The sequence below is a fragment of the Acinonyx jubatus genome, chromosome B1, assembly GCF_027475565.1.
Source record: "Acinonyx jubatus isolate Ajub_Pintada_27869175 chromosome B1, VMU_Ajub_asm_v1.0, whole genome shotgun sequence".
Taxonomy (NCBI): Eukaryota; Metazoa; Chordata; class Mammalia; order Carnivora; family Felidae; genus Acinonyx; species Acinonyx jubatus.
In genome coordinates, this window is record NC_069382.1 from 41,803,001 (window position 1) to 41,817,590 (window position 14,590).

At 33.9% G+C, this 14,590-nt stretch overlaps 1 protein-coding gene across 1 annotated transcript in view; it reads left to right on the forward strand.

Moving 5' to 3' along the window:
• The window catches only part of ADAM18 (ADAM metallopeptidase domain 18), a 146,156-nt gene that overhangs the window by 93,522 nt on the left and 38,044 nt on the right, over nucleotides 1–14,590 (forward strand). Inside the window, 1 exon segment of the mRNA XM_015076048.3 lies at nucleotides 12,398–12,478. Within this exon segment, the coding sequence (XP_014931534.2) occupies nucleotides 12,398–12,478 (81 nt within the window).

The window sequence follows — 14,590 nt, forward strand, 5'->3', positions numbered from 1 at the left end:
TTCATTTAGCATAATATACTCTAGCTCCATCCATGTCATTACAAATGGCAAGATTTCATTCTTTTTGATGGCTGGGTAATATTCCATTATATATATACCACTTCTTTATCCATTCATCAGTTGATGGACATTTGGGCTTTCCCCATAGCTTGGCTATTTTTGATAATGGTGCTATATGCGTTGAGGTGAATGTACCCTTTTCAATCTGTAATTTTTACCTTTTGGGCAAATACCTACAGTGCAATTGCTGGATGGTAGGATAGTTCTATTTTTAACTTTTTGAGGAATCCCCATGCTGTTCTTCAGGATGACTACACCAGGTTGCATTCCCAAGAGTACAAGAGGGTTCCCCTTTTTCTGTATCCTCACCAACACCTGTGGTTTCTTGTGTTGCCAATTTTAGCCATTCTGACAGTTGTGAGGTGATATCTCGTTGTGGTTTTCATTACTATTTCCCTAATGATGTGTGATGTTGAGCATCTTTTCTTGTGTCTGTTAGCCATTTGGATATCTTCTTTGGAGAAGTGTCTATTCATATCTTCATTTCTTAACTGGGGTATTTGTTTTTTGGGTGTTGAGTTTGATAAGTTCTTTATAGGTTTTGGATACTAACCTTTGATCAGACATGTTCTTTGAAAATATCTTCTCCCTTCTGTAAGCTGCATTTTAGCTTCATTGATTGTTTCCTTTGCTATGGAGAAGCTTTTTATCTTGATGAAGTCAGTAGTTCACTTTCGCTTTCATTTCCCTTGCCTCCTATGGTGTGTCTAGTAAGAAATTGCTCTGGCTGAGGTCAAAGAGGTTGCTACCTCTTTGGTAGCAACCTTCTCTAAGGTTTTGATGGTTTCTTGTCTCACATTTAGGTCTTTTATCCATTTTGGATTTATTTTTGTGTATGTTGTAAGAAAATGGTCCAGTTTCATTCTTCTGCATGTTACCATCCAGTTTTCCCAACACCATTTGTTGAAGAGACTTTTTTTTTCCATTGGATATTATTTCCTGCTTTGTCAAATATCAGTTGACTGTATAGCTGTGGGTCAATTTATGGGTTTTCTATGCCATTACATTGATCTATATGTCTGCTTTTGTGCCAGTATAATACTGTCTTGATGACTACAGCTTTGTAATATAGGTTGAAATCTGGAATTGTGATGCCTCCAGTTTTGTTTTTCTTTGGCTACTCAGAGTCTTTTGTGGTTCCATACAAATTTTAGAATTGTTTCTTCTAGTTATGCAAAAATGCTGGTGATATTTTGATAGGGATTGCATTAAATGTGTAGATTGCTTTGAGTAGAAGAAACGTTTAACAATGTTCTTCCAATCCATGGGCATGGAATGCTTTTCCATTTCTTTGTACTCTCCTCAATTTATTTTATAAATGTTCTATAGTTTTTAGAGTACAAACCTTTCACCTCTTTGGTTACATTTTTTTTCCCTAGGTATCTAATTGTTTTGGTGTAATTGTAAGTGTGATCAATTCCTTGGTTTCTTTTTCTGCTGCTTCATTATTGGTGTATAGAAATACAATCAAATTCTGTACATTCATTTTATATCCTGGAATTCATATATTAGTTTAAGCAATTTTTTTTTGGGGGGGGGGTTTCTACATAGGGTGTTATATCATCTGTGAATACTGAAATTTTGACTTCTTCCTTGATAATTTGGATGCTTTTATTTCTTTATTTCTTCTTGTTGTCTGATTGCTGAGGCTAAGACTTCCAGTACTATTTTAAATAGCAATGATGAAACTGGGCATCCTTGTCTGTGACTGACCTTAAGGCAAAGGCTCTAAGTTTTTCTCCACTGAGAATGATATTATCTGCGGGTCTTTCATATTTGGCCTTTTTGATGTTGAGGTATGTTCCATCTATTCCTAGTTGTTGAGCATTTTTGTCAAGCACAAATGCTGTATTTTGTATATGTTTTATGTTTTTGATGTCACATTTTACATCTTCTTATTATATGTATCCCTTAACTAAGTATTGCAGCTTTAGTTAATTTTACTACTTTTATCTATTCAAATTCATAGTAGCTTTATTGACTACCCTTATTATATTTATTTTTTTGCAGTGAGCTTTTTACTTCTGTATGTTTTCCTATTTCAGTTTAAATAATTCTCCTTAGCATTTCCTGCAAGGATGGTTTAGTAATGACAAACTCCTTTAGCTTTTGTTTGTCTTTAAAACTCTTTATCATTTCTCCAATTCTGAATGATAATCTTGATGGTTACAATATTTTTGGATGGAAGTTTTTTCCTTTCAGCACTTTGAATGTCATGCCACTTCCTTATGGCCTGAAAAATACATCTGCTGAGAAATCTGCTGACAGCTAATGAATGATGTTTTCTATGTACATAACAATTTGTTTTTCTCTTGCTTCTTTTAAGATTCTCCTCTTTACCGGGGTGCCTGGGTGACTCAGTCAGTTGAGTGTCCGACTTCGGTTCAGGTCATGATCTTGCAGTCAATGAGTTTGAGCCCCGTGTCAGGCTCTGTGCCACATGGGCTCAGCCTTCTTTGGATTCTGTGACACCCTCTCTCTCTGTCCCTCCCCTGCTCATACTCCGTTTTCTCTGTCTCTCAAAAATGAATAAAACTTTTAAAAAATTTTTTAAAAAGATTCTCCTCTTTACCTTTTGGCATTTTATTTTAGTTTTTTTGTTTGTTTGTTTGTTTTTAAGTTTTTATTTAAATTCCGGTTAACATACAGTGTAATATTAGTTTCAGGTGTTTGGTTTAGTGATTCAACACTTACATACAACACCCAGCGCTCATCACAAGTGCCCTCCTTAATCCTCATCACCTAACCCATCTTCCCACCTACCTCTCCTCTGATAACCATCAGTCTGTTCTCTGTAGAGAAACGTCTTTTTCTCGTTTTGCCTCTCTCTCTCTTTTTCCCCCTATGATCATCTGTTTTGTTTCTTAAATTCCACATATGAATGAAATCATATAGTATTTATCTTTCTCTGACTTATTTTATCATAATACTCTCTAGCTATATCCACATTGTAGCAAATGACAAAATTTTATTCTTCTTGATGTCTGCATAATATTCAGTTGTATATACTTACCACATCTTTATTCATCTGTTGATGGACACATGGGCTGTTTCCATAGTTTGGCTATTGTAAATAATGCTGCTATAAACACTGGGGTGCATGTATCCCTTTGAATTAGTATTTTTATATTCTTTGGGTAAATACCTGGTAGTGCAATTGCTGTGTCATTTTAATTATGTGCCTTGGTGTGGAGTGCTTTGGGTTCATCTTATTTGGAACTCTATGAGCTTTCTGCACCTAGATTTCTGCTTTCTTTCCCTAGTTAGGAAAAATTTCCATTGGTTTCTGTCTCTTTGTCTCTCTGTTCTCTTTCTGGCCACCAATAATGCAACTATTATTCTGCTTTATGTTGTTCCAAAGGTCTCTTTAGTTTGTTTGGTTTTTTTTCATTTTTTAAAGTTCTTTTTTTTTCTTTTTGCTGTTCTGTCTGGATGAGTTCCATTGCTTTGTCTCCCAGGTTGTTAATCCATTCTTCTGCTTCACCAAGTCTGCTATTAAAATCTCTTGTGAAATTTTTAGTTATTGTATGCTTCACTTTATGACTTTTTGTTGTTGGTGGTGGTACTTCTTATATTTTCTTTTTATTGACATTCTCACTATGCTCGTCCATTCTTCTCCCAAGTTTAGTGATTTGAATCCATTGAAACCATTAATTTGAATCCCTTATCTGGTAGGTTACTTATCTTTATATCTTTAAGGAGTCTTTTATTTTTTTCCTGTTCTTTCTTTTAGGTCATAGTTCTATATTTCCTAATTTTGCTTAACTCTCTGTATTTGTTTCTGTATGTTAAATATAAAATAGTTACTTCTATCAGTCTTGAAGGAGTGGCTTTGTGTAGGTGATAAACTTTGTTGTTCAACCTTACCCTAGCTCTTGATTATCTTTCAACCCTTTGTGATTATCTAACCACCTGATTTATTCTTGATTTGTTCTTATTTTTGAGGGTGTGCCAAGACCTCCCAGTATATGAGGAATCTCATTGAGTACGTAGTTTCAGGCTGATTGGAAACCAGACCCCTAGGTAAATGTGTAAAATATGAACATATATTCAGTCCTCTGGGATTGCAATTATAACCCCTGCTGGTGTCCAGTCCAGGAGATCTGGAAGTGTCCTTTGGGGGACAGCTGCAAATTTGAGGTTGCAGATAAGTGCATATGCTCTTTTCTGGGAGGTATCTTTGACCTATAGTGAGGTCCAGGGTGTGCACAAGGATGGTGTATCCCTGCTTACATTTCCTGTGAGTGGTTCAGCCCTTTACATGTGGAGGAAATTTGAAGACTGTCCCTCAGCCTAAAGCTCCATACTTGTAAATAAGTCATTTCCACAGGAAGACTGGTATTGCATTTCAGTCTGTTTGTGTAGTAACCTGGGTGCAGTGACCAGTCAAGAACTGTATTTCCAATTGTCACATTCCCATGGAGCTTAGGAATGACAGCCTCCTTGGCCACCAGAGCCAGGTGGATCATAGGGGATTCCCTGTGTGGATTATCCATGCTTACTGGATTTATATATACAACTGGAGAGTATAGGAATTGGAGCATGTTTTCTGGCTTAAGAAGTGTAGTGAGAATGTGTCTTAACTGCACATTTCTATGGCTCAGGATGCAGCTGAGGGTCCTTCTCTGTGTGTGTATGATGGCTTTAGTCTGGGAGTGGGAGAATTCCACAGCTCCTTGCTTACCAGCCCCAGCCATAAAGCAGAGGAGTGTCACATTTGTCCATGCTCGCTGGCTTTATCTAGTGAACATGAGAAGGCCACAACTGTTCTTGTTCACCTGCCCCAGCCAACTAGAGGGGAATTACTGCAACTACACAACCAGACTTCAGTAAGCAGTAGGATAGAACTTGAATGCTGGCCTTTCCTGTCTTAGTAAGGTGGAGGGAAGGGGTGTATCTGAATTTCCCCCCTGGGATAACAGGGTAGGTGCAGAGTACAAAAATGGTACCTACCAGTGCCTCTGACTCAGGGAAAGTTTCAGTTGTCCCTTGCTCCTTCACCAGAGACTTTTAAATTAACATATGAATCTCTTTCGCATATACTCACAATGCTTTTCAAACTACTAGGAGATTGCTTGTTTGTTTGCTTGCTTGTTTTTGTTGGATTTTGGTTGAGTGAGACCATATGTAAATTCTTTAAAAAGTAAATCTTGGGTTTGTATAGAACTTTGTGTCCCTTGGACATCAGCCCCTTTGGTTTTCTAAGCCATACATTTTGGGGGCTCATGTTTCCAGTGCAGATCCCAAAGGTTGGGATGATTAATGTAGAGGCACCAACTCCTTGCTCCTCCAGGAGAAACACCAGACTGATGAAATCCTATTATGTGATGCCATGACAGGGCAGTTTTTGGTGAGATCACATCTCTGCCTTCCTACCCATTTTGATATGGTCTTTGTATCATTTGTTATGGAGAGGCAGTTCATCTAGTTTTCAAATCTTTTTCAGAGGTATGATCCATATGTCACTGTAGAGTTGGTATCTCCATGAAAGGATGTGGTTTCAGGATGTTCATATACCACCATCTTACAGAAGTCCTAGCCAATTCTTATTCCCTTGGGGAAAGTGCTTATTGTGATAGGCAGCTTCTAAAATGTTTCCAATGATCCCACTTTCTGGTATTCATTCCTTTTTGTAATCTTCCTTTGTATTTGGGCTGGATATAGTGGCCTGCTTCTATGGCAAAAATTATAGGATGTCACTCAGAAGATTAGGTTAAAAAAGAATGACTTCTGTTTTGCATGCACTCTCTCTCTCGCCTTCTCAGATTGCTTGCTTTGCTAAAACAAGCTACTATGATGAAGAAGCACACATGGAAAAGCAATCATGAGCCAGTGAAGCAGTAAGACCCTCAATTTAACAGCCCGCAGGAAATTGAATTCTTCCAAAAACCACATGAGCAAGCTATGAAGAGAATCCTTCCAAGTTAGACTTTCAGATGAGACAACAGCCCCAGATAATACCTTGATTATGGCTTTGTAAGAGACTGAAAAGGGAACCTAGCTAAGATATACCCGGATTCCTGACCTACATACAGAAACTCTGATATGATATATGTGTGTTGTTTAATGCTATTAATTCTGTGGATAATATGTTACACAGCAATATATAAGTAATAGAGATTTTGGCACCTAGAAATATGGTACAGTTGTCTCAAATAACTAAGAATGTAGTTGTGGGTGTATAAACAGGTAGTATGTGGGGGCCAGAAGAATTTTGAAAGCCATGATAGATGAAGCTCAAATTGCCTGAAATAGACATCTAGAACTCTCAACTTTGAGAAAATTGATGTTGAGGGCTCAACAGGTAATGGGAATACATTACTCAAAACTGGAAAAGGAAGGACCCATTTTGTTAAGGGGCAGAAAACCTAGCACATTTTCTTTTACAGTATGTGAAAAGCAGAACACGTACCTAATGAACTTGGTGATCTAGACTGGCTTCTTCTTGATGCTTGTAATAAAATACGAGAGGAAAGTAGTAAATTGAGATAATTGTTAAACAAAATGCAACCATGACTCAATTATTCTGAAAGTTCCCAACCTCTTCACACAGTAAAAAAATGCAAAATTAAATGATTTCCAAGAACTATCAGGAAAATGGAGCCAAAACTGAGACTGTACAAACATAAGAGTTCAAAAACATCAAAGGATGTTTAGAAATTAAAGGTGTTCCCCTCAGATTCTGTAAAAAAAAAAAATTGGCCTCCAAAAGCTTTAGAGTTTTGTCTTTCAGCCATATCAACAGAAGCCCAAGGTAAAGAAAAGCTTATTTTGAAGAGAGTTGTGAGTGTGGCTTTTGTGTAATGGAATGAACTCCAATGAGATTCACAAGTGGTCTGCACAGTTTTTGTGAAATATCGCCAGACACACTGCCAGCAAGAATGATAGGGACAAAGAATAGTAAATAGTAAAGAGGATGTTGGACTTCTCAAATTCTACTGGTTGGAAACAGGTTGAGACAGTTGCTCAGCTGTAAACATGTGCTACTTTTTATGAAAAAGAAAGGAATACTAGGACAACAAAACAAGATCTCAGAGGGCAGAATCAAGAGCCAAATATGATGATGCACACACCTTGAAACCTATTCGAGAAACTGCTATGGACTAGTGATTCCTTTTTATGTGCCATCTCCTTGCCCTTTTTGAATAGAAATATCTATACAAATTATCCTATGCCTGCCGTACTCTTGTATATTGGTGGTGTTGGGGACAGATAGTTCTAGTTTCACAGACTACAGATGGAAGAGCTGTACTCAGTGAAATATAGGCAGGAATCTAATCCACAGCTGGAGCTAATTCAGGTGAAGAAATAAGCTTTGATAGTGTTATAATGGATGAGAATTTGGAAACTTTGGGGATAAATGTAGTTTGCATGTGTTAAGTATATGTAACATTAGAACACAAAAGGTGGATGGTGTAATCTGCTTTTAAATTGTATCACAATGAACTCACTTTCTCTTACTAGTGATGAATGATTTTTTAAATTAATTGTTTAATTTGATTCGCAGGTATTTTGTTGAGAATTTTTGGATCTGTTTTCATCAAGGATATTATCCTGTAGTTCTCATTTTTAGTAATGCCTTTATCTGGTTTTGATGTAAGGGTAATGTTGGCCTGTAAAGCCATCTAATCTGGACTTTTGTTTGTTGGGATTTTTCTTATGACTCACTTAATTTCTTTGCTGGTTATTGATCCATTCAAATTTTCTTTTTCTTCTGTTTCACTTTCTACAGTGGATTCGTATCTAGGAACATATCCATTTCTTCTAGGCTGACCACTTTGTTGGTAGTACTAGTAGTTGCAAGTAGTGTCTTGCAATTGTATTTCTTTGGTGCTGGTTGTTATTTGTCCTCTCTCATTTGTGATTTTATTTACTTGAGTTCTTTCTCTTTTTTTCTTGATAATTCTTACTAGATGCTCATCAATTTTATTGATTTTTTTCAAAGAACTAGTTCCTGGTTTTATTTTTTTGTTGCTGTTGTTGTTGTTGTTGTTGTTGTTGTTGTTGTTTGTCTGCTTGTTTCCGTATCATTCATTTCTGCTCTAATCTTTGTTATTTCCTTCCTTCTGCTGGCTTGAGTCCTCTTTTGTTGTTCTTTATCTAGCTCCTTCAGGTATAAGCTTAGGTTGTTTGAGATATTTCTTCTTGTGGTAGGCCTGTATTGCTATAAACTTCACTCTTAGAAATGCTTTTTCTGGGGGTGCCTGGGTGGCTCAGTTGGTTAAGCGTCTGACTTCGGCTCAGGTCATGATTTCACGGTTCGTGAGTTTGAGCCCTGTGTCAGGCTCTGTGCTGACAGCTCAGAGCCTGGAACCTGCTTCAGATTCTGTGTCTCCCTCTCTCTCTCTCTCTGACCCTTCCCCACTCATGCTGTATCTGTCTCTCCCTCAAGAATAAAAACTAAAAATTAAAAAAAAAAGAAATGCTTTTTCTACATCCTAGGTTTTGGGATGTGGTGTTTTCATTCTCATTTGCTTCCATGTACATTTTTATTTCTTCTTTGATTTCCTGGTTGATTAATTCATTGTTTAGTAGCATGTTATTTCACTTCCATATATTTGTATTCTTTCCAAATTTTTTCTTGTGATTGACTTCTACTTTCATAGCTTTGTGGTCAGAGAAGATGCAGGGTATGACTTTGACCTTCTTGAATTTGTTGAAGTTTGTTTTGTGGGCTAATGCAAACTTCTATTTGTATGTGATCTATTCTGGAGAATGTTCCATTTGTGCTTGAAAAGAATGTGTATTCTGCTGTTTCAAGATAGAATGTTCTGAATATATATGTTGAATTGATGTAGTCCAGTGCATCATTCAAAGCCATTGTTTCCTTGTTTTTCTATTTGCATGCTATGTCCATCAGCGTAAGTGGGGTGCAAAAGTCCCCTACTATTATTGTATTATTATAGATTAGTTCCCTTATGTTTGTTATTAAGTTTTATGTATTTGGGTGCTTTTATGTTGGGTGCGTATTTTCCATTGTTATATCTTCTTGTTGGATTGTATGTTTTCTTATTATATAGTGTCCTTCCTTGTCTCTTGTTACAGTCTTTGATTTAATGTCTATGTTTTCCAATATAAATATTGCTACTTTGGCTTTTTTTTCTGACATTTGTTTGCATGATAGATGTTTTTTCATCTTCTCACTTTCTATCTGTAGATGTCTTTAGATCTCAAATATATCTCTTGGGGTGCCTGGGAGGCTCAGTCAGGTAAGCATCTAACTTCTGCTTAGGTCATGATCTCGTGGTTCACAAGTTAGGGCCCGGTGTTGGGCTCTGTGTGGACAGCTCCAAGCCTGGAGCCTGTTTTGGATTCTGTGTCTCCCTCTCTCTCTGCCCCTCCCCTACTCATTCTCCCTCTCTCCCTCTCTCTCAAAAATAAATACAAACATTTTAAAAATAAAACAAAATATATGTCTTGTAAGAAGCATATAGATGTGTGTTCTTTTTTTAATCCATTCTGTCACTGTATGTCTTTTGATTAGAGGGTTTAGTCCATTAACATTCATATTAATTATTGGTAAATATGTTTATTGCTATTTTATTACTTGTTTTGTGGTTGTTTCTGAAGATTTTCTCTGATGTTTTTTGTCTTTCATGTTTTGCTGACTTTCTTTAGTGATATATTTGTATTTATTTCTCTTTATTCTTTAAATATTTGTTAGTGGCTTTTGATATATGGTTACCATTAGGTTTGTATATAACTTCTTCTGCACATAGCAGTCTATATTAAGTTGATTGTTAAGTTTGAACCCATTCTTTTCTCCTGACTCCTTCTTGTTTTAGGTATATGTTATTATATTTTATATTCTTTTTTTATGCATGAGTTCCTTCACTTATTTTTAATAAAAATTTTCATTTTTACTGCTTTTGTGTTTCCTACCTCTATACAGTCACTTTTGGTCTCTCCTTTCCATTTAAAGAATCCCCTTTTCTTGCAGGGCTGGTTTAGTGGTCATGAACTACTTTAGTTGCTGTTTGTCTGGGAAACTCTTTATCTCTCCTTCTATTCTGAATGACAGCCTTGTTGTATAAAGTGTTCTTGGCTGCAGATTTTTCCGATTCAGCACTTTGAATATAAAATGCCACAACCTTCCGACTTGCAAAATTTCTGTTGAAAACTCTGCTAGTTTTATGGGTTTTCCCTTATAAGTTACTAATTTCTTTAGTCTTGCTGCTTTTAAATTTTTTTCTTTGTCATCATATTTTGCAAATTTAGTTACAGTATGTCTTCGTGTGGGTCTGCTTTTGTTAATTCTGATGGGTGTTCTCTGTGCTTCCTGGATCTGGATATCTGTTTCCTTCCTCAGATTAGGGGAAGTTTTCAGCTATTATTTCTTCAAATAAATATCTTCAAATAAATGTTTATTTGTGTCTTTTGCCCATTTTTAATTTGGTGTTAGTTTTCGTTGTTGTTCTTGAGTTTAAGGAATCCTTAATATATACTTGTATACCAATCCTTAATATAAACTCTGGATATTAATCTCTTACCAGATAATGATTTTTTAATATTTCCTTCCATTCCGTGGGTGCCTTTTCAGTCTCTTGATAATGTCGTTTGCAGACACAAGTCCTTTTAATTTTTATTAAGTCCAGTATATCTGTTTTCTTGTTTGTTCCCTGTCGTTTGGGTATCACATCCAAAAACATGTTTCCAAATTAATGTTATGAAGATTTTCCCTGTGTCTTCTCAGAGTATTATCATTTAGTTCCTTAGGTCTTCAATACATCTTGAGTTAGTTTTTGCAGATGGTATAAGATAAGGGTCTAATTTCATTATTTTGCATGTGGATATCCAATATCCCAGAATCATTTGTTGAAAACATTGTCCTTTGTCATTGAACGGACTCGGCAGACTTCTTGAAAATTATTTGACCATATATGAGAGGATTTATTTCTTAACTGTCTAATATATTCCATTCATCAGTAATGCCTGAATTTACTCCATGACCACATTGTTTTAGTTGCTGTAGCTTTGTAGAAAGTTTTGATCTCAAGAAGCATGAGTTACCCCACTTTGTCCTTCTGTAAGTCTGTTTTGGCAATTTGAAGTCCCTTGAAATTGTTTTAGGATGGATTTTTTATTTATGAAAAAGTGTCATTAGAATTTTAACAGAGACTACATTGAATTTGTAAATTGTTTTGGATAGCATTAACATCTTAACAGTATTATGTCTTTCAGTCCATGAACGGGTATGAATGGGTATCTTTCCATTTCTTTAGGCCTTCTTTGATTTTTTTCAGCATTTCTTGGTAGTTTTCAGCATACATATCATTTATCATCTTGTTTAGTTTAGTTGGTTAATAATAGTTTATACTGTTATAATTGGAATTGTTTTCTTAATTAAAAAAATGTTCATTGTTACTGTACAGAAATACATTTGATTTTTGTATGTTAATATTTTATTCCACAAATTTACTTTTTTTGATTAGTTCTGACAAGCTTTTTACATGTGGAGTCTTTAGAGTTTTCTATATGTACAATTATGTCATCTGCAAACAGATTATTTTACTTCTTTCTCAGTAATTTGTATGCCTTTTATTTATTTTTATCACCTAATTGCACTGGCTAGAATTTCAAATATATTGAAAAGAGGAGGCAAATGTAGGCTTGCATATGCAACTTTATGTATTGGGTATATGTTAATTTTCAGGAAATAATTGCAAAAACAAATTTTTATTCTTATTAGATATATTCATATTTTTGATGTATTACTTATAATTTATAGTGCTTTTTAAAATAAAATAAAAGAACATAAGCCAGGAGGCCAGTTAACAAAATATAAAATGGTAAAGGAAGCAAAAGTTACATATACTGGTGACTAATTACCACTGGATTACCCATTTTTATGGAACAAGGGTTTTACAATGGTTACAAATGAAGTTAAAATATTTCTCTTGACAAACTATTCTTATCAATATTATAACAAAGATTCATGATAATTTATAATCCAAAATATTCACTTACATTTGAAACCAAAACAAAATTAATGAATTACGTTCCAAGTTTTGAGGGCACAAATCATTAACACTAATCAATTATTTATAACAGAATATTAATATAATATAGAAAATCTCCCTTATGGAGATTTTCATTTTAATTCCTAAAGGCCAAATTATATTACATTATTACAAAAAAACTATGTCAAGGCAAACACCCAAGTTATTTTTCTTTAATTGATTATTTAGATTTTGTATTGGAATGCTAGACTTTTTGTACCCAAATGAGAGTAATATGGAATAAAAAGTCTCAAATTGGGCATATAAGAAATAATTCTTTTCTCATGTTATATCAAATGTATGAATGATTATGAAATATTATCTGTGTTTTACTTTAGTATTGTATAAATAAAACCTGCAAAAAAGTTCACTTGATGGAATATAACTGTAATGCTGCTACAAAATGCAGAGGAAATGGAGTAAGTAACTTTTTTTATAGTTCTAAGTTAAATGTTATTTTTGTGGGTAATTAAAAGTAAAAAAATTATCTTATTTGGGAGAATTGAGACTCCAGGTTACTTTTAATCTGACCTGGTCCAGAAATAGCTAATCAATAGAAAGAAAATCAGTGAAGCTAATTCAAAGACTGTTAAATATATTGTACTACATGTGTTGAATTTATTGTAAGCACCCACAACTTATGAATTAAAAACATGTTTAAATGAAAAACATTTATTCTTTTCTTATGACAATAAGTTCATGCTTATAAATATGTACTTATAAACATAAATAATTTACTTATAAATAAAAATTTACTTATATAAATTCATATTTATATAAAATTCATATAAAATAAATATAAGTATGAATATATTTTGTTCTCCCTCATCTCTTAATAATTAAAATTTATGGCTATATAATATTTTATACAGAGTACACTTAAAACCATGTTGATACATTAATGAATTTTCTGATTGTTCCTATGAAGAGATTTCTAATAGGAAATGTATCCTTATGCAAAAATTTTTATTTCTTCCCAACTGCTTACCTATCTTAATCTAATAATACAAATTTGCTGTCACATTTATGTTTAATTTTTACTTCTTTAATTTATAGTTCTGGTTCTTTTTAAATTATTTTTCCTAAAAGAAAATCAGTGTAAGATGAATTCAACATTATAAAAGTTATTTCAAATTTACCAAACTTATAGGATTCAATTTTATAATTTTTAAATTGTTTGGATTTAGAATATATATAAAATGCTTTTTACATTATCTTTAATTTTCTATAGGTTGTTAACAAGGAGAATAACTATATTTTAATGTTTTGTTTTTTATTTTCTATATAGTCATTGTTCTGATCTTTTGTTTTTCTTTGTTTAACTTTCCATTATAAGTCTTTAGTCTTAATGATTTTTATTAAATCTCAAAACAAGGTTAGAGATTATAGATTATGGATACTGTTTTATTGGACACAAATTTATTTTCTTCATCTACTGCCATTTTTATTTTATTTACACTTTTGTATTTTTAATAAAATTTTTCACTATGAAAAATGACATTAAAATAAGTAAGATTAGACTTCTGTATTTATTTTAAGAATTTTCACTATTTGTTAGTTTCATAATTAAAATTAACATGTCAAGGAAAATCTAAATCTAGGAGAAGCTCTGTTTACTTCCCAATGACATGTCAACAGATAGGCAACTTTATTATTTACAATTTATAGAGTTGATTTACACCTCTATAATTTCCAACTTTAGTTCAAATTTTAAGAACATGTAGTTGCTTAGACATATTATTGTGAATTATTGGCAGTTATTGTAGTATTGTTCTTTCTTTCTTTCTTTCTTTCTTTCTTTCTTTCTTTATTTTTAGGCTTAAGTTTTATTTGTATAAAAATTAGAAAAATAGCTGTTAAAAGTCTGGAAAGGTCCAGTGAAATAAATTTCTTGTCAGTATTTTAGCTGATTGGCTATTTACACAAAAGAGGTTTTCAGTTTGAATTATTTCTAAATTATTTTTCTCTACTTTCATAGTTATTTATAAATTATCCAAATGATTAGGGTTTTTTTTTGTTTTTTTTATTTTTGTTTTATTATTTTTTTCCAATATAAAATTTATTGTCAAATTGGTTTCCATACAACACCCAGTGCTCATCCGAAAAGTGCCCTCCTCAATACTCATCACCCACCGTCCCCTCCCTCCCACCCCCCATCAACCCTCAGTTTGTTCTCAGTTTTTAAGAGTCTCTTATGCTTTGGCTCTCTCCCACTCTAACCCCTTTTTTTTCCTTCCCTTCCCCCATGGGTTTCTGTTAAGTTTCTCAGGATCCACATAAGAGTGAAACCATATGGTATCTGTCTTCCTCTGTATGGCTTATTTCACTTACCATAACACTCTCCAGTTCCAACCACATTGCTACAAAGAGCCATATTTCATTCTTTCTCATTGCCACATAGTACTCCATTGTGTATATAAACCACAATTTCTTTATCCATTCATCAGTTGATGGACATTTAGGCTCTTTCCATAATTTGGCTATTGTTGAGAGTGCTGCTATAAACATTGGGATCCAAGTGCCCCTATGCA